General features: G+C 36.4%; 2 protein-coding genes across 7 annotated transcripts; both read right to left on the minus strand.

Moving 5' to 3' along the window:
• Nucleotides 1–598: 598 nt before the first annotated feature.
• On the minus strand, nt 599–8825 carry LOC125659338 (uncharacterized). 4 transcript variants are annotated; one of them, XM_048890986.2, is made up of 10 exons: nt 8728–8825; nt 8364–8381; nt 8224–8250; nt 7968–8062; nt 6420–6491; nt 5054–5177; nt 4696–4790; nt 3719–3787; nt 3081–3234; nt 599–775 (listed from the first exon to the last, which is right to left on the minus strand). In XM_048890986.2, exons 1-10 carry the CDS (start codon nt 8732–8734, stop codon nt 720–722), a joined length of 717 nt encoding a protein of 238 aa, XP_048746943.1. In that variant the 5' UTR covers nt 8735–8825; the 3' UTR covers nt 599–719. The 4 variants fall into 4 exon arrangements, with proteins under 4 accessions (XP_048746943.1, XP_056004755.1, XP_056004756.1 ...); XM_056148780.1 differs by having other exon boundaries at nt 8724–8739; XM_056148781.1 differs by lacking the exons at nt 8224–8250; nt 8364–8381 and having other exon boundaries at nt 7968–8083; nt 8724–8808.
• Nucleotides 8826–11711: 2886 nt separating this feature from the next.
• LOC125660007 (uncharacterized) lies at nt 11712–20101 on the minus strand. Of its 3 annotated transcripts, none has more exons than XM_048891853.2 (10): nt 20008–20101; nt 19265–19284; nt 19124–19153; nt 17730–17830; nt 16854–16925; nt 15935–16088; nt 15549–15643; nt 13292–13360; nt 12440–12572; nt 11712–11979 (listed from the first exon to the last, which is right to left on the minus strand). In XM_048891853.2, the coding sequence occupies exons 2-10, from the start codon at nt 19281–19283 to the stop codon at nt 11918–11920; spliced, it is 735 nt and encodes a 244-aa protein (XP_048747810.2). In that variant the 5' UTR covers nt 19284; nt 20008–20101; the 3' UTR covers nt 11712–11917. The 3 variants fall into 3 exon arrangements, with proteins under 3 accessions (XP_048747810.2, XP_048747813.2, XP_056004754.1); XM_048891856.2 differs by lacking the exon at nt 20008–20101 and adding an exon at nt 19364–19377; XM_056148779.1 differs by lacking the exons at nt 19124–19153; nt 19265–19284; nt 20008–20101 and adding an exon at nt 19352–19397 and having other exon boundaries at nt 17730–17860.
• Between the last annotated feature and the right edge of the window lie 330 nt (nt 20102–20431).

A 20431-nucleotide genomic window follows, 5' to 3' on the forward strand; every position in this document is an offset into this window, starting at 1 on the left:
TCTCGTGTGTCTAGGGATCCGCGTTTACTCAACGCTTAATTTGTATTCTTTAAAGGAGTTATGAGGTTAATCACTGTTCGTTATTTTCACCTTTTCATGCTTTCAGAAATACACAATTATGAAGTAATGACATGAGAGCATGTATGTTTTGTATTTGGTATACTACTGGTCGTGGTACATGTAGCTCATTGGTAGAGTGTTTGCATCGTAACTGGAGTTCATGAGTTCGAGCTCTGCTCGTCCAACGTTAGACTTAAACATATGCAGTGATTGATCCCTTTCCAAACGCTCGCCATTTAGAAGTGAGAGTCATGCGTCTTTCGGATATGAACTTTTAAAACAGTGTTGCGGCAAGCGTTGGAACGGTGATGAAACCTCTCTGCCTAAATCACTTTTCACGTAGTTTAATTTCTGGATTTATATTTGCAATATGATTCATATATACAAATCATGATAGGGCTTAATTCACTGTGTTTCAATTCCACGATTTTCACATACATTTCCAGCAATGAACATCAAACTGCTATAATAGTCCTTCCTGATTATAAGAACATAAAGGGGCCAGAACTATCCAACAATAAAGGTCATCCAACTTCGCATCAATTCGCATCTTTATTTTAAAGTTATACAGATTGAAAAAAGAACATTTTAAAGAACTCGTTATGGTTTATTTCTTCCCTCGTAAACTAGAAATAATGAACTATTTCTTTTGAGTAACTCTAGGGAGTTCCAGTGGGAGGAGCGGAACCATTGCTAAAGTCAGCGATCGTCATATCTGTCAAACAAACATATCATTATTAGATCAAGCAAACAACAAACGGCACCCGAGGAGGTTGGTTGTATATGGTTTAACCCCCTACTCGAGAATCTTTCACTCACATAGAGAGGTACCTGAGGAAATTGTATATTGTTTAACTCCCCACTCGAGAATCTTTCACTCACATAGAGAGGTACCCGAGGAAATTGTATATTGTTTAACTCCCCACTTCGAGAATCTTTCACTCACATAGAGAGGTACCTGAGGAAATTGTATATTGTTTAACTCCCCACTCGAGAATCTTTCACTCACATAGAGAGGTACCTGAGGAAATTGTATATTGTTTAACTCCCCACTCGAGAATCTTTCACTCACATAGAGAGGTACCCGAGGAAATTGTATATTGTTTAACTCCCCACTCGAGAATCTTTCACTCACATAGAGAGGTACCCGAGGAAATTGTATATTGTTTAACTCCCCACTTCGAGAATCTTTCACTCACATAGAGAGGTACCTGAGGAAATTGTATATTGTTTAACTCCCCACTCGAGAATCTTTCACTCACATAGAGAGGTACCCGAGGAAATTGTATATTGTTTAACTCCCCACTCGAGAATCTTTCACTCACATAGAGAGGTACCCAAGGAGGAGAAGATCGGTATGAATCACGGTTACTTGATGTGCCGAATTTTCATGATTTAGATATAAAGAAATAATGACCATATGCTATTGCATGGTTCATCACTTAAAAAAGCATGTCCAAGTCACGTGGAATGGAATTTCTATTATGTTGCAAAGTATAATAAATCATGACGAAGGCTGGGGAATGCTGAATGAAACCAAAGTGTCAAGCAAGCTGATTTATTTTTTATTGAACTACGTACACACAAAGCCGTGAAATATATGGGTATTCTAATTTTTGATACATTGGAATGGGTTGAGGTTGTCAATGTGTCGATTTAGAAAATGTGATAGTGTTTAGTTTTCATAGGCAGATCAAACACAGTTTTATGAATAAAAATGAATGCATGCATCTTTTGTTATAGTTTATTTGACAAACAACTAAAAACCAAGCATGACAAGCCGAAATGATCGAAAGATATATGAAAGCAGATCTATGCAAATTATCTCCATTGTGTAGCACCAAGCAGTAGCTATAATTTTTTTTTTTTTTTTTTAGAAATGGTTATTAGTTTGTTTTTGTTTGTTTTCGTATAACGTTATCACTGCTCAAAACATTTATTCTTTCCAATCCATTTCTTTTTTAATATGATGTTATAACAGCTTTCCTATATAAGAACATATACAATTTTTACATAAAACGTCCAAATGTTTATTGTTGATAGTTCATCAAAAGCATTAAGCAAAAGCATTATAGAAAAGCATTCTATAAAAGTCAATGATTGCAGCTTTTTGTGGTTCTTTAAGTTGTAGTGTTTGGTGGTGACGGTGTACTAATGGCGATAGAAGATGCCACAGAAGCCGGGACGGATTGTGGTTTCGTGATAATAGGGGTGGAGACAGGAACTGTAGCTGGTGTTGTTTTTACAGGGGTGGTGACAGGAACTGTAGTTGGCCTTGTGATTACAGGGGTGGTGACTGGAACTGAAGCTGGTGTTGTGGATGTAGCGAATATCGATGCCATTTCTAGATAAACATGTTCACAGTGTTTTTCATGCTTATGAGTCTTAATGGTTGTTACGAGTAATCGGTGTATGGGATAAACAAATTGTTTGAGCTGTCCTATGTAGCCAATCAATAGACATATTTTACTTTTACTGAAGTTTTATAACAAATGATGATTACAATGTCATTTGGAACTCATCAATTGAAATATTCAACATCAACCAAAATTCCTATAAAGGGGCATTACAAATGACTTCAATGTTTTTAAGCATGTTTATAGAGATACTTGTGGTTTTTGATAAATAATTAAATATTTTTAGTTATTGATTCCCGTGCCCTTCAAATATTTAGAATCTTTCTTCGTGGGAGTTTTAGGAAAGTTTTATCATTACAATTCTGGGATAGGAGGGAGAATACACAGCAAAGAAGTTGTAAATGTTAAAAGACAAACCTGAGGTGAAATTATATACATATAGGATATTGATACTTCTAGCTAGAGACTGTGGTTTCATTTATTTCCATGGTTCATTAAATTTCATGGCTTCGCGGAAAAATGCAATGCTTTTCTTCTCTTATATGAGAACTACACTTCGTTGAACACTTGATTTCGAGGTCTTCTTCAGCCATGAAACTACGAAGATTGGTGTTCGTAGAAATGTTATGAAACCACAGCACTTACGTTAAGAGATGCACTTACTCTTTTTAATATCGAAACAGTCTCCGGCGTTGCATCTGTCACCTTTACAACAAGCGTCACAGATTTTCGTTCCGTGATCTCCATGAATAACCCTCCCAGCACGACCGTGAATAGTGGAGTTTTTGTTGTCATTTTCTAACATAGCACGGCAGACCTAGTAAAAAAAATAATTATCATTATCAGGTCTTCGAACAATCTGTTGGAATTCCTATGGACACGAATTGACGACATTGAGATACATCGCCTATGTTTTATCTATTAACAATTCTCATTTTCATTCATAATTGCTAGTATATCGATTCGATTGATTGTGGTTTTACGCCGTTTTGGCAATATTTTAGCATGTCGATTCGATATAACCCACTGAACTCGAAATAAAAGACACCACGGAGTCTTCCACATCTGCTTCATACCCGGATGTTTTATTGAACATAGATTTTTACGGTAATCTACCAACTCAACTTCATGACAAAAGGATTGACTTTAGCTTCTTCACCGTCAGCTTCCCATAGTTCTGTAGCATTATTCCATTATCACCTGCATATGGTGTTTTTGTCTCTCAATCGATTCGATACGCAAGAGTTTGTGTGTGTATATCTGAGAAATTTGATAAGAAATGGCATCACCAAGCAACTTACACGTTCTTCATAGCAACCAAATACATAGCGGATAGCTGTACCAACAATACGGATACCGGTATAGCAAACCTGTTAAAGTAAATGGTCAACATCAGAATTCAATCGAGTGTGTAATGAAATAATGAAACAGGTGTTCAAATTCAAGAACAAAAACTGGGGTATTGTTACGAAAACAAAGTTGTATCAAAGTCTTGATAAAGAAAAATCATCCTGTTAATCGAAAATCAGAACTAGAAGTGAATTTCAAAATAAAACATGAAAATAAGGCTTCGGGATATTTATCAGATACATTGGATCACTTCATCATAACAAACATGCTCACTCGTAATATGACCCTCTTGTATATGAACAAAATGTAGTTTATCAGAAATTGACTATTGCGCTGTGCGGATCAATGTTTTTTTTAAAAATAGAATTTTCCTACTTTTCTCTAGAGAATTTTACTTCAGTATCTTCATGATGTAACCGCAGCATCTGATCCATTAACCTACCTCATTAGGTGGACAGCATTAACCTACCTCATTAGGTGAACAGCATTAACCTACCCTATTAGGTGGACAACAGTAACTTACCTCATTATGTGGACAGCATTAACCTACCTGATTACGTGGACAGCATTAACCTACCTCATTACATGGACAGCATTAACCTACCTCATTAGGTGAACAGTATTAATCTACCTCATTAGGTGGACAATATTAATCTACCTCATTAGGTGGACAGCATTAGGTGGACAGCATTAACCTACCTCATTAGGTGGACAGCATTAACCTACCTCATTAGGTGGACAGCATTGACCTACCTCATTATGGGGACAGGATTAATCTACCTCATTATGTGGACAGCATTAACCTATCTCATTATGGGGACAATATTAACCTACCTCATTGGTAGACAGCATTAGGTAGGCAACATTAAGCTACCTCATTATGGGGACAATATTAACCTACCTCATTAGGTAGACAGCATTAACCTACCTCGTTAGGTGGACAGGTAGCTGCTGTGGTACAAGACAGTACATCACTGTGGACGCCATCACATGCAACGCAAGTAGCCGCCGTTTGTATGGGCGCTAAGAAATTCAAATGAAATTTGACCAAGTAAGTACATATGTATTGAACTTTAAAAAGGCTTACAGCATATAAAGTTATGATGATATGTCTATTTTATTGCAACATTTTATAAAAGTTCTACACTGGTTACAATAGGACATAGCAGGACACAGCAAGCTGTATGTGAAGATGTAGTTAATCAAAATACACATGAAAATACTCTTTCACGCGACAGTGTTTAATTTAATTTATATATAGTTTAATTAACAATCCTTGAACTTACTTAGACCGCACAACTTAGCATTACAGGGACCATTCTTGTCTGGGGCATCTGAGCAACAATCGGCGCAGTTCACGAGGTCTCGTTTCCTTCCAGCAGACGCCAGCGCGGCCATGAGAGTGCACACCTATGTACAGGGAAAACAAAACCAATCCTTGTATGCATCCCGTTTTGAAACGGAATTACGAACTAGTAAATGTATCTTCAATGTTTTGGGGGAGAGGCGTCCAAAATGACACACTTTGAAGTTGATATATATATTTGTATCTTTCGGTCAAGGTGAGTCATGATTGAGTCCACGTCAACAGATCAATATAGTGGAAAACAAAAGTGAATTGATAAATGAGATATATTATAGAACAATTTACTTTCTTTTTTACTATGAAAATATCTATTTCTGATTATTAACTGGCGAGTTCCGGTACTACGCCGAATCAGATTTCTCAGGGTCACATGAGCGTTTGCTGCCATGAATTTATTACAAAAACTAAGATTAACAATCTTTCACATTTTATGAAGTACTGCTCATTAGTAGTTATTGATATGAATACTCTTGTGGATGTTGAGATTATATATCAAGGATGTATACTGAATCATCATGATGGCTGACATTCTTTTAAAACATGAATGAAAATATAAATATCATCAATATTCATCAGTTCCTTTTCTATTTAAATTGGCTAGCTGAGTAGCTCAGTAAGTTAGCGTGTCGACTGTTGAACTGTAGATCACGGGTTCAAGTCCAGCGGGAGTTTTAATTTCCCCCAGATTACTCTCTACTAAAAGTGCATTTTTTGACTAAATTTGAAAGTTTTCAATTTCATAAGTTTGTTGTACATATCCTCCAATCCATATCAAATTTGACTGTTGTAGTATACCTCCTTAACATGTACAAACCCAATCTCTACCCAGAGTTGTCGTTCCGTGCTCTCACTTACACTTATGTTAACGTCTCAAAATAAGCAATGTTATTCCACATGTAAATCCACTTTTTTTTTTTTACGGTTTATAAAACTAAGAACTATTTTATAAAATATCGGGAAAATGTATGACAATCAACTATTTGTAGATTTTTTTTCCATTACTATTATATTCTTCATGTACCTATGTCTAGGCCTGGTGCAATAGAACTACCCAATATCCATGTTTCAACCCAAATCAATGCTTCTTGTGTCACAAAAAGACTTGACATCTGCTCAATATTTATTTATTTACGTATCTGTAACTGAAGTCAAAACCATACTTTATTTGAGCATACGTGCCATTTTACAAAAATCTTGAAAAACCCTTGAGACGTGTAAGTGAGTGTAAGGAACGATAACTCTGGGTAGAGAGTCTGGTGTAGTATCCATCCTTAACATGTACAAACCTGTTTCGAGCGACAGCCTGCGTTGAATCGAATGCTCAGATCTTCCTTTGTAACTTTCTCCAAATAACATTCCTGAATTTTAAAAAAAAAGAGTGTTCGATCTCCTTGATTTGTGGTTATGCCATAATACGCAGGAAATGCAGCATAATTTAATATTCGTAAAATTGATTGATTGTTTTGCTGTTTTCCGCCACACTCAACAATTTTTCAGTTATCTGGCGGCGCCCAGCTTTTATTGGTGGCAGATACAAACAATGTACTTGGGAAGAGACCACCGACCTTCCGAAAGTAAACTGGGAAACTTTCTCACTTATTGGGATTCGAACTCGCGTCGACAAGAGGTGAGAGGCCGTGTGATTTTGAGCGCAATGCTCTAACCACTCGACCATGGAAGCCCCTTATATTCGTAAGAAAAGACGTTCAATGAATGACCATTGTAATACTTGTTGCGTAAGTTTTTTTTATATTTTTATCTCGAAGGGATATAGTGAAACAGATGTAGTCTCCAATGTGTGACTCAGCATCTGTACTTCATGAAGTGAAATTCTATATGTTGCATGACAGTTAACAATTAAACGTTTCGTGTTGGAATACTTGTGGGCATCCTACAACTAGATGCAGTAACCAATTAAAATTGCTTCAGATAGAATTTAGAATTTCTTTGTGAATGACCTGCCTCGGCAATATCTTGAAACCCGAAGCTTGACGGACGCTCTTTATTTTCCAAAATGTGTTCTTAAGGGTCAACATAGACTTGGTATTTGCCTTACTTTGAGCACGGAGAGCCAGATAAATCACCATCATCCCAGGATTCATCGGTGTCAGCACAAATAATTAGAATTAGCGAAAATGACAGTAAAACAATTGGAAAATAATTATAGATATGAATTATGACGTTGTTAAGTTATGCCAATTTTGTCTTGATGTGCGTGGTATGACATGCATCGTTATCTAAAGGTACAACGTGAGAGTAAGTTCTATTCTAGGATAATCTCGCTATGCCAATTCGTCAACATTGTCAGCGTTTTATGAAAGCACTATCTGTAATAGTAGAACATTTTAAAGTATGTTTTAAAAAGTCGTGGTTTCGAATATATCTTAAAAAGTCGTGGTTTCGAATATGATTTTTGTAACCTTGATAAATTTGTTTTACCCAAAATTTTAGGCATCACCTTGCAGTGTAATACTAAAAGCCTTTAGGAATTATTATATAATAGTGACCTGTATGTATCTTATCATGACCTTAAATATCTAACAGTGACCTCTTCCGGTTTAGAATAGGTATTCAGTACCCCTTGCTTGTCGTAAGAGGAGACTAAATGGGGCGGTCCTTCGGATGAGACCGTAAAAACCGAGGCCCGTTTCACAGCACGATAAATATCCCTCCCTGCTCAAAGGCCGTAAGCGCTGTACATAGGCCTACATTTTGCAGCCCTTCACCGGCAGTGGTGACGTCTCCATGTGAGTGAAATATTCTCGAGAGGGACGTTAAACAATTTTCAATCAATCAATAGTTCCCTGTGTATATTTGTGATATACGGGTTTTACCTCATTGTCTCCACAAGTGACAACATTTGTTAAACATTCTCCGATTTCAGCAACCTCGTTGCACCGCATGCATGTTGGTCCAGCATGAATTAATCCTGTTGAGAAAATTACAGATTCTAACAGTTTTCAAGTTTTAGTCCATATGAAAACTATACCGAAATCCACCTTACGTTATTAACGTAATATACCACTGCAGATCAACATTAAAGCTAACTGGTTGAATGAAATGAAACACGGAAGAATTTAGCTGACTTACCATATAAGGATATAAAGATGATTGTAACTGAAAAAACAGTGATAAAGACAATGATGATAGTGATATTTTCCTACATTTGATTCAAATCTATATAAAGGATTAGGCATTGTCTGGCTTAATATATCATGAACAGTACTCACATGTTGTTGATCTCATTCCTTCAATGTAAAATTATATGTATTAAGTTAACATTTAATGTAAGGTGGGGCGTGCTCCATCTTTTTGTTACATATTAATTTTATACCAAAGTGTTAAGGAACAATAAATTAGCGAGATTTGCTTTTAATAACTAACATTTTCCCCGACAAAATATTATCCTTAAATACGTATTTGAATAGTATTAAATTTCTAAACTATAATTTCAGCGACTCATATAAATCTATAAGATATACAAGTATTCAAATTCCAATATTCTCCAGCAGTCTCCAAAAATTCACGGATTTAGTTGAATAGATACAAATAGGCAATATAGAAAACCATATTCCACTCCCCAGATATACCTACTGGTCATTCGATATCTTCGCAATTACTGTGAAATCGACGTTTACATTTGTGGCCTTTTATCTTTGCGAACAAGTTACGAAAGGTTTGACCCCTGCGTGATAGCCAAGAAGATAGGTTATCTGTCTGACATAGGTGAGTACTTGATCACCATTCTATTCAGTCTGTATGCAAAGTTGAATATCGTATTATGTTTCTGTACATTGAAATATCGACCAATATCTAATAGGTAGCCATTTCTGGATAATAATACAAAGTAGATGTGTCGGCACGATACTAATGCCCCTGCCTGCAGTAAAGTCAAATGTAGGAAATCTATCGAAGTATAGCATTGAATATGGTATTCAGATTGTATGTTACACGCATTTAGTACAACGAAGAACTCAATAACAATCCTTTATATGTTTTAACAGCCATAAAATAAATTCTTTATAAAAGGGGCACAACTCCATCAAAAATCCACAAGCCGGAAAAATCTCAAACTCGATCTGTTACTCATCAATATATATCTGCATACAAAAAATCAGTTTAAGACCCTGACAGCACAACAAGTATTAGTTTGGATCATTAATCTTATACCACTTACTGCTATTCTTGTATTTCAGATTCCAAATGTTCGTGTACCATCCGTCAAAACCCAGGTCACACATAGATGAATACCATGACAGAGAGTACACGTTGAGATAGGGTACACAAGACCCTACAGAGGGTATCAGTAGTCTGGAACCCTGACAAAGGGTACATGTTGACTAAGACCCTGACAAAGGGTACACGTTGACTAAGACCTGACAAAGGGAACACGTTGACTAAGACCCTGACAAAGGGCACACGTTGACTAAGACCATGACAAAGGGTACACGTTGACTAAGACCTAACAAAGGGTACACGTTGATTAAGATCCTGACAAAGGGTACACGTTGATTAAGACCCTGACAAAGGGCACACGTTGACTAAGACCCTGACAAAGGGCACACGTTGACTAAGACCATGACAAAGGGTACACGTTGACTAAGACCTAACAAAGGGTACACGTTGATTAAGACCCTGACAAAGGGCACACGTTGACTAAGACCCTGACAAAGGGCACACGTTGACTAAGACCATGACAAAGGGTACACGTTGACTAAGACCTAACAAAGGGTACACGTTGATTAAGACCCTGACAAAGGGCACATGTTGATTAAGACCCTGACAAAGGGTACACGTTGACTAAGACCTGACAAAGGGTACATGTTGACTAAGACCTGACAAAGGGTACACGTTGACTAAGACCTGACAAAGGGCACACATTGACTAAGACCTGACAAAGGGCACACATTGACTACGACCTGACAAAGGGTACACGTTGACTAAGACCCTGACAAAGGGTACACGTTGACTAAGACCCCGACACGGAGTACACGTTGACTAAGACCTGACAAAGGGTACACGTTGACTAAGACCCTGACAAAGGGTACACGTTGACTAAGACCTGACAAAGGGAACACGTTGACTAAGACCTGACAAAGGGTACACGTTGACTAAGACCCTGACAAAGGGTACACGTTGACTAAGACCCCGACACGGGGTACACGTTGACTAAGACCTGACAGAGGGTACACGTTGACTAAGACCTGACAGAGGGTACATGTTAACTAAGACCCTGACAAAGGGTACATGTTGACTAAGACCCTGACAAAGGGTACACGTTGACTAAGACCCTGACAAAGGGTACACGTTGACTAAGACCTGACAAAGGGTACACGTTGACTAAGACCTGACAAAGGGTACACGTTGACTAAGACCTGACAAAGGGTACATATTGACTAAGACCTGACAAAGGGTACACATTGACTAAGATCCTGACAAAGGGTACACGTTGACTGACACCCTGACAAAGGGTACACGTTGACTAAGACCATGACAAAGGGTACACGTTGACTAAGACCCTGACAGATGGTACACGTTGACTAAGACCTGACATAGGGACACGTTGACTGAGATCCTGACAGACGGTACACGTTGACTAAGACCTGACAAAGGGTACACGTTGACTAAAACCCTGACAAAGGGTACATGTTAACTAAAACAACTTTACACAACGCATCATCGCGTTGTCATAGATTGACCTCTAATTCTGTGACAACGTGACGGTGTGTTGTGTAAAGCTGTGTTAGCGCGATAATGTTTTCTATGATATCACGATGGTGCGTTGTTTTAATGAGTTAGGATGTTAGGTGTTATGTGACAATACGCTACTGCACTTTAGCAAACGACCCTCTCGGAACATCTTAAGAACTGTAGAGAATTTACAAATAGTTCTGTTAGGCATCTCAATCTCGTCTCCTTCCCTTTCCATTGTCGCCATACATATTTCATTTGAACAGGGAGGTGTCCCTTAACTTTCAATTGGTTGTAGTCATTTGTGCCACGCATTCTCAACATTCTTATGAAGTTTTGGGTTAGTTGCATTAATGCCTGTAGGCAATGAAGCATCTTTATTTCTCCTAATTCACATGATGTTTACAATTACTAGTAACAAAGAAGTTCTACAGCATATTTCAGTATTTCTCTTTGACTAGGAGTAAATGAAAGATAAAAATGAATCCCTTCATTTACATATGTTCACTGTTCGTTATCTTCACATGTCACGTGATTTAGTATGAACCATATGAACACGTGCAGATACTGTAACAAACAGTGATCAATCTCATATACGTGTATCTTATTACGAATACAAAATTAAGAGTAGGGCAAATACGGGCCCCCTGACAAACCAGAGGTGGGATAAGGTGTCTAGGAGGTCTTCTAAGTATCCCTGTTGACCGATCACAATCGTCGTGAGCCCTACATATTGATCGGATAAACGGAGTAATCCGTAGTCAAAATTAGTAATAAAGAATTACCTAACAATGGGTACGAAACACACCAGACATAATGCAATGTCTTTTTAGAATGTAGATGCAGTAATTTCCTGAATATGAAAAATAACACTGCATTCAAAAGAATTGTGGTGCATTGTGAGAACAAGTCCTTATTTCAGAAAGAAAGGCATTTGTTTACTTTATATTGCACATGTAAATAACAATTCTCCGACGTGCAATTGTAAAGAATTCTTCTTCAATACATGTACACAAATTATTCATTTATAGAAGAATAAATGACGCTCCACTATATCCAGGTTGGTCTGCGTCAGTCATTTTCCCCCTTTGCCTCATCCCAATGTCGATGTGGTGGTTGACGTAGTGTTCCTTTTGTAATCAGCATATTTCATTTCTATAATTGGCAATAGAAAAAATTATAGATGTTATGTTCTGATGTAGGGACATGCAGATGAAGACAATGATTATGAAGAATTGAGAGAGGAACTAAAAGACTTACTAATCAAGTAGTACAATGCTTACTGCCAGAAATTTACAATCGATAACTAATACAGCTGGCAATTAGAATTCCAAAGCACAATTAAAATGAATAACATTTGCTTTCAAAGGTATGAATCAAACAACATTTTATTCAATGAAATTGGGGGGAAATTCTGCAACATTTTTATTACTAACAAATCTTCGGAGTTACTATATCTCACAGAATTTCTACGGATAAACTGTTACTGTTTGTTTCAATCCCGTGATGTGCTTTTTTTTAGTTGTCCTTTGTTCGTTTTTACATGGTCATGCTACCATTATAGATTGCTTCAATACTAAAGAATTTTCAGAAGATTTGACAATATTACCCGCACCTTTTTTTAATGTAAAACATTCGGCCTCGTTACAGTTGGTCCCTACACAGCAGGCGTCACAGATGTTCAGTCCTACATCTCCATGTATTACCCGAGCCTGCCTGGCGTTATCTAACGCCAACGATCTGCAGATCTGTGCGGGATACAATTTGCTAACTTTAAAACCTCATATTTGAAAGATACCGTGGGGATCCGGATCATAATAGGTCCTCGGTACCCCTTGCTTGTAGTAAGAGGCGAATAAATGGGACGGTCCTTCGGATGAGACTGCCAAAACCGAGGCCCCGTGTCACAGCAGGTGTGGCGCGATTTAGTTGCCTCTTACGACAAGCAAGGGATATTGAGGACCTATTCTAACTCGGATCCCCACGGGAACCGACTGTAGACTATCAATATTAAAACCATTCGTAAATAAAACCAATTCAAAGTATCAGAAGCTTTCAGAATCAGAGACCCTCTCCCCCACTTTTCGGATTTCTTTGTTTGAATAAAATCGATTGATTTCTTTAAAGGTTATGCTTACTCCCAACCCTTTTTGTTACCCTCCCAATTTAGAAATCATACTGATTTTCTGTCACAGAGAACACCAAAATATTTCCTGTCACAGATAACACCACAGTATATTTAAAGCAAAATCGTTTTGTTTACTGCCTGACTGTCTACATATCAGTCCGTCACATTGCTCTTTAAGCGAATGTTCCCATGGCATGAATTCATGATTGTCATAACAGCCCATAACCTATAATTGAGCTAAATTTGTAATCCACTAAAGTAAGTATATATACAGTAACATATGCACACATGTGGTTCCTCCTATTGCTGAAAATATAAAAAGGTATAAAGCACACTCACTCTTTTATTTGCACATCCGAACACGTATTTAGCCTCGTTGCCAACAATGCGGATGCCAGTGTAACATGCCTTTAAATAAAAGAATAAATTTTTATCGATGAATGGAATATTACGTCATTCATTCAATTTTTTTCACTATCAAGAATTCCCATGAATATCAATTTCATGATTTGTTAAAAATATACAGCGTCGAAGAAACGTTGCTTCAATTATTCTCGGACAGTATTCACATAAATTTTTGTTTTTTAACACAAAAATGGTGTATTTGGCTTTATTCAATTACAAATACCACTAGAGCTTAAGAAAATACTTTCCTTGATAATACAAAGTTGTATGTAATTTCGCAAAAACATAAAAAGAAGCAGATGGTACAGTATGATATAATTGAGTGAGAAAATATGACTGAGTGAGAAGAGATCGTGCGACATGACTGAATGAAAAGAGCTGATGTAATAGGACTAGATGAGAAGAGAATCAAATCTGGATTTTCAAAATTCCAATTTTTTTTTTACCAAATACAAAATCACAAAACATTTCCAAAGTCAACAGCATCAACATATACGAATTTTTAACACTTAATACAACCATTTCTCACGATAAATAATAGACTAGGGTATTTTACATATTCATGTCTTGTGCTCAGTCATCCAAAATATCATTTTGTTACAGACCGCTCTGATTCTAAACACAAGTATTTAGTATTTAACATTATATAAATATTGCATGTATTTGAGGGTAACATTGAAAATTTTCACCCCGAGAAAACCATTGTCAACCGAGGCGTAGCCGAGGTTGACAATGGTTTCTCGAGGGGTGAAAATTTCAATGTTACCCTCAAATACATGCAATATTTGTTTTATTATACTGAATGTTATGTAAACTGGGAAGCAGAAAAACTTACGTCTGTTGACATTTGATCAATCACTGTCGTGCGATATTTCGTATTTCGATGCGGGTACTCGCGTTCATTACAAACGCTCAAACGACGTCGTCTAGCAATCTACGGCGAACCGTACGCGCATCAATTTGACGCATGTGATAATTTGTTATAATATCACCCGTTGTCAAGTACTGTTACCCGTTGCTAGATACTATCACCCTGAGTCGCGTTTTTTCTGTTCTCAGAGGGTAACAATATGTTTTTTCAAATGCTTCTCGACCAATCAGGTTCGAGTATTTTACATGAAAGTATAATAATAAAAGATGTTGGAGTTCCTCATTGATAATATTTACGTAGTCATTGGTGATCAGATCTTAAAAGCAGTCTGATGGAATTCCCATGGACACGAATTGTGCTCCATTATTACCTAACCTGCTTTTGTATTCTTATGGGACAGAATCTGTTCAAAACTTCTAAATGAGAGGAAAAATTAATCTTGCTATGGTCTTCAATTCCACATTTAGATATATCGACAAAGTTTTATATATCAACAATATCCATCTTCATTATTATGTCGATCGATATATCTCAGTCACCTCGAAATAAAAGCCACCAGAGAGTCCTCCATCTAGATACAGGGCTCACTGCGGGTGTGACCGGTCAACAGAGGTCAATAGGTAACCGTGCACTACACACTATATGATCTAGTTTGCCAATACAACCTATCATTTGGTCAAATGGTAACTGACATGTTTTATATCGATTGTTAGGCCGTTCTTGGCACACTGGTTTTGACTACAGATTACTCCTTTTACCTGATTAAGATATAGGGCTCGCGGCAGGTGTGACCGGTCGACAGGGGGCGCTACCTCCTCCTAGGCACCCGATCCCACCTCAGGTATATCCAGGGGCCCGTGTTGATCTAACTCTCTATTTTATATTCCTTTTAGGAGTTATGAGATTGATCACTATTCGTTATCTTCACCTTTAATGTTGATCATGTGATACAATCAGCCATCTGCTACAATAAGTATCTAATGATAAACTGTTTACCGTTAATCACCTTTGTTTTGGTGTTAATTCATGATTTCCTCTAATTAAATCAGAATTCATGTTTTTACACCAATCCAAGTAATGCCAAACAATTTGGATAATTGCTAAAATTATATCTTATTGATATCTAAAATGACAAATACAGTGTATTCGAAAATAAAATATCGCAAAATATGAATGATTTACAAAATGATGCGCTTTAACATACACGCATATCGGGATCGTAGAAAGACTGAAAGCTATAGACTCACAAGACATTACAATGTTCCCATGTGGATTTTTTTCCCGATGTTAAGAGTGAAATTTGCCATTGACGGGAATTACCTCTGTGGGCGGACATACGTCTTCATGGGCGCAGCTTTCTATGTGATCGTGTACACCAGTGCACACTTTACAGGTTACTAGTTCGGCAGTAGGGTCTGTAAACAGAAAGACAAAACTGTACATACATACATGTATGCATATATATACATAAACCCATATACACAATATTATAACAATATATATAAGCACGGCAATATGTACGACACAAATGCATAATATTTGGAGATTTTCGCCTTGAATGTGAGAAGTTAACTTAGCTGAAACAGCAAACAGGTATTTTATCAGAGAAATATGTAAAACTGAAGATTAGATTTGGTTAATGTCAGCACGTAGGATTTTTATAAGATACATAACGACTATAATTAGGATTTGAACCATTCTCTGACCTTGATGGCATAGGTAGGAGTTACAGGGCCCATCCTGTGTTGTCGTACCGTTACAACATTGGAAGCAGTTCGTTAGATCTTTCTTTGGTCTGTGTAAATCCGTATCCCTCTTACCAACAGGGCTTGGATTCAATGAGTTTAGAAGGACACACGTCTTCAAAGTCAAGATTAATTGCATTAACGTTCATGATGTTTGAAATAATTTAAAACATGTTTGATAATCATTAATTGATTTCTTTTTTTAATCTACTTCTTGTTAATGAATAAATTTTTCCGGAAGAAAAACTTTGATTTCAGGAATAAGTGACCATAGTGTTATTTGTATTCTGCAGGCATAAAAGCAGAAGGGCATCTGGTACTGCATGTGTACATCTTTTTAACGTATTCAAAATTTAGCGCTGTCGGAGTTGATGCACAATTCGGAGTGGCTGTGATTTGTCTATATATGATAATGGGCAAAAAGAAAATTTCATATTTTAGCACAACTATAAATTAACGTTCTTGCTTCTCCGCCAAAATCTCTAATTTGAATCCCGCTAATTACATGTACAGTATTTATATTGTAGAAATGGTCACGTGAACCACTGGTTTACGTTCCCAGTACTTCGGACAACCTACAAATATATTCTTTATATTTCTATATCTTGTAATACTAAACTCTTTTCTTTTTAGGATGACACAAAAGTTGGAAGTTCAGTGTTATCATCGAGAAATAGATACATTGAAACTGTTCAAATTTATTTCTGACAAAATTGGTAAAATATAGATATACATGAATGGGAAATAATATTCTCTGAAACAAAGACGTAAACTCGTGCAGGTCTTTCGTTGAATATGATTTTAAAACTTTGGTATAAAATTCACATTCATAATGAATTCCTTACTTCGGATTAACTTGCTCTCTAAAATGAATGCGTACCGTCTTCGGAAAACATCCTGCCTCAAATCTGATCTGTGCAGTGTTCGTTGTGTATTTTTTCAAATAGCAATCCTGTAATTATACAAATAGCAATCCTGTAATTATACAAATAGCAATCTTGTAATTATACAAATAGCAATCCTGTAATTATACAAATAGCAATCCTGTAATTATACAAATAGCAATCCTGTAATTATACAAATAGCAATCCTGTAATTATACAAATAGCAATCCTGTAATTATACAAATAGCAATCCTGTAATTATACAAATAGCAATCCTGTAATTATACAAATAGCAATCCTGTAATTATACAGAACAGTGGAGAGATAGCTAAAATGATATCTAGAAATGGGAGAGGGGATATTGCGATACATTAATCAAGCTTGTATTGGACAATGATTGATGCATGCAATATGTTTATACACATTGTAACAGTAGCAGTAAATGCAGTATTTTGTCAGCGTACTAACATTAGCTTTTTAATGATCAATTTGTGTAATTGTAGATATATAAACTCCAAAGTGAAACTGCGATCCAATTATGTTCCTTTTCCATTTAAAAAAAAAAAAAAGAGGGGGTCCCAAATGGCAAAATATAATCATTTTTGTTGAAAAATATTTAAACAAAAAGGAGATTGAAACTAGTGTAACCCCCTCTAAAACTTCATTACAGGAATTGGTGTATATTATATCCCTTTCTGTCTCTCCGTTTACTCTGTGACCTGAGTGAATTTGATTTCTCTCCGTTTACTCTGTGACCTGAGTGAATTTGATTTCTCTCCGTTTACTCTGTGACCTGAGTGAATTTGATTTCTCTCAGTCGACTGATAACAGGAGCCCACTTGTATTCATTGTATGTACGTAATTCCTCTCACTTCATTGTCTCCGCAGTGAACCTTGTTCTGTTGTCTACATTCTTCAACTGTGGCTGCGTTCTGGCATACTATACACAAAGGACCAATACTATCTGTAACATCTAAAGTACAAAAAACAAACATCAGATTCACTGAGAAAGTTTCTTAATAAAAGTTCCAAGAAAGGAATACACAAAAGTTCGATAAATATGTTTACCCCCAGCAAATAAATAAATAAATTTTAAAAAATGTGGAATTGAAATTGGATTCGTAGAATTATCAGTTCGATATTGACTGACGGAATTAATACGATATTGACGGACGGAATTAATCCGATATTGACTGACGGAATTGATCAGATATTGACTGACGGAAACGGAATTAATCAGATATTGACTGACGAAATTAATCAGATATTGACTGACAGAATAATCAGATATTGACTGAGAAGAAGTAAGCTATCATCCCTTGTATGTGGTGTTTCTGTCTCTCAACTTATTAGATATGCAAGAAAAAGTCCTGCCTATGATTAGTTTTCACATCGAGGCAAGCTACTGATGTTACAGGGGTTTCAACAGTCTCATTTAAAGTCATAATTCGCAAATTATATGGTCGTTGCAATGATATAATTTACAATAAACATCCTGTCATTATGTTGAATTTGTCCGACATGTTTCATACCAACTGTTAGGCCATTCTTTAAATGCTAAATCTCCGCTTACTTGATCAAGAGATAGGGCTTGCGGCGGGTGTGGCCAGTCCATAGGGTATGTTTATTCCTCGTAGGCACCTGATCCCACCTGGTGTGTCCAGGGGTCCGTGTTTGTGCTACTCTTATTTCATTTTTAAGATTGATCACTTCATCATCTTCTCTTTTTCATTCGTTGAAAAAATCCACTTCCTTTTGAGATTGGCGTCATGGGCGTTTACATTTTTGGCTAATTATGCATGGATGAAAGAAAACCACCGATATCGCCGCAACACTATTCTTATATTCAATCTGTATTTAGAATTACGAAACAGTTGATACAACTGTGATTTTTTTTTTAAATCTGGAAATAGAAAGTTAAAATGATACTGAAATAATGGAGGATATCTGAAGTTATTTAACACAGTGTGTAATTCCCTATTGTTATCTGTGTGTTGAAAAAGTCTTTAATAGCAAATGCCTCTTTCTTAAACGCCAGTCAACGGAAACATCTAGGTACGAGTTATGTAGATGTGTTACGTCAACGTCTATATATGTACATATGTCACATGACTTGAACGAAAGACAATGAGGGTAAACAACGTAACTTAAGATTTCGAACTCATTCCCTTACACACGTGTTCTCAATAGAGCCGCTCCCTGCGCTCACTATTATTTTATGGGTAATGTATTAATGTCATTAGTATACCAGTAAGGTTGTACTCACCATTTATTATGATAGAGACCAACAGAATTGCTTGAATGGAAAAGATACATGAAATTTTCATTGATAGATAATTAAGAAAAAAATCCTTTCAAAGTGTTCTTTTCTGTAATGTTTGGAAAAGTTTAAAATAAAATTACTTACCTATTAAATTTCTGGACATTCTACAATTTGATGATTAAAAAAATCTAATTAGTTCCGTTACTAAAACCCAGGAAAATCTAGAAATACAATCTTACATACTTCTCAATCTTACATACTTCTCAATCTTACATACTTCTCAGTTATTGATCCAAAATCTACGGAAATGCTTATCACGACAGTCGTTCATTTATCTTATTATCATACGATAGCAAACATTCAATTCAGTTTTTACTACATCTTTAATGACACAAAATTCTTGTTTAAGGTGTTTTACATTAGAATTCACGAAGTATGATCTTTAAGAACGATGCCAACCATTTGAGAGAAGAAAGTAAATAACAGATTATATCAAAGTGGAGAATTTTGGGTAATATGATAAAATTTGCATTGGTACGAAATGAACCTATTTTCCTAAAACTTTATGCATAGATATAGATTTAGGGTTCACGGCGGGTGTGACCGGTCGACAGGGGATGATTACTCCTCCTAGACACCCGATCCCACCTCTGGTGTAGCCAGGGGCCCGTGTTTGCCCAACTCTCTATTTTGTATTGCTTAGAGGAGTCATAAGATTGTCGTCACCTTTCATACAATTATTTTGTTCTTTACACTTGCTTTAAAAAAAATCAAGAATCGGTTTTAATTTTATTTTATAAATCCCAAATCACCATTACAATTAGTGCTAAATTCATTAGCCGGTTGTATTTGTCTCTAATAGAATAAAAACAAAACCAATCTAGTACCTTGTTCGAATTCGTGGGATTAGTATTCAGGGTTCACTGCGGTCAAGACACTGCTTATCTACTGCCGCGCAGAGTTCACTCGGAATCCAACAGAACCGTCAGAAAACCAAACATCATACAGTGTAACTCGGTGCTAAATTTTTCAGGTTATGTACATGAAATTAGGAATACGTGTTTACTAAATTGTGTGTGGATATGATACGATGCAATCATGACGTAAATTGCATGTCGTACATTCTTTTGTTTAATATGTCCTAAAATAACAGAAAATTTATTTTTATGTCATTATGAAAAGTGAAAATAACGAACAGTGATCAAACTCCTTATTCTTACACTCTAGATCTTTATTTTCGCGGTTATTCAAGGTGTTTATTTAGTAATCAGACAGTATGTGGATGGAGTGTAAACTGTTTCCAAGATGAAG

This window comes from Ostrea edulis, chromosome 9 (genome assembly GCF_947568905.1).
Source record: "Ostrea edulis chromosome 9, xbOstEdul1.1, whole genome shotgun sequence".
NCBI classification, from domain to species: domain Eukaryota; kingdom Metazoa; phylum Mollusca; class Bivalvia; order Ostreida; family Ostreidae; genus Ostrea; species Ostrea edulis.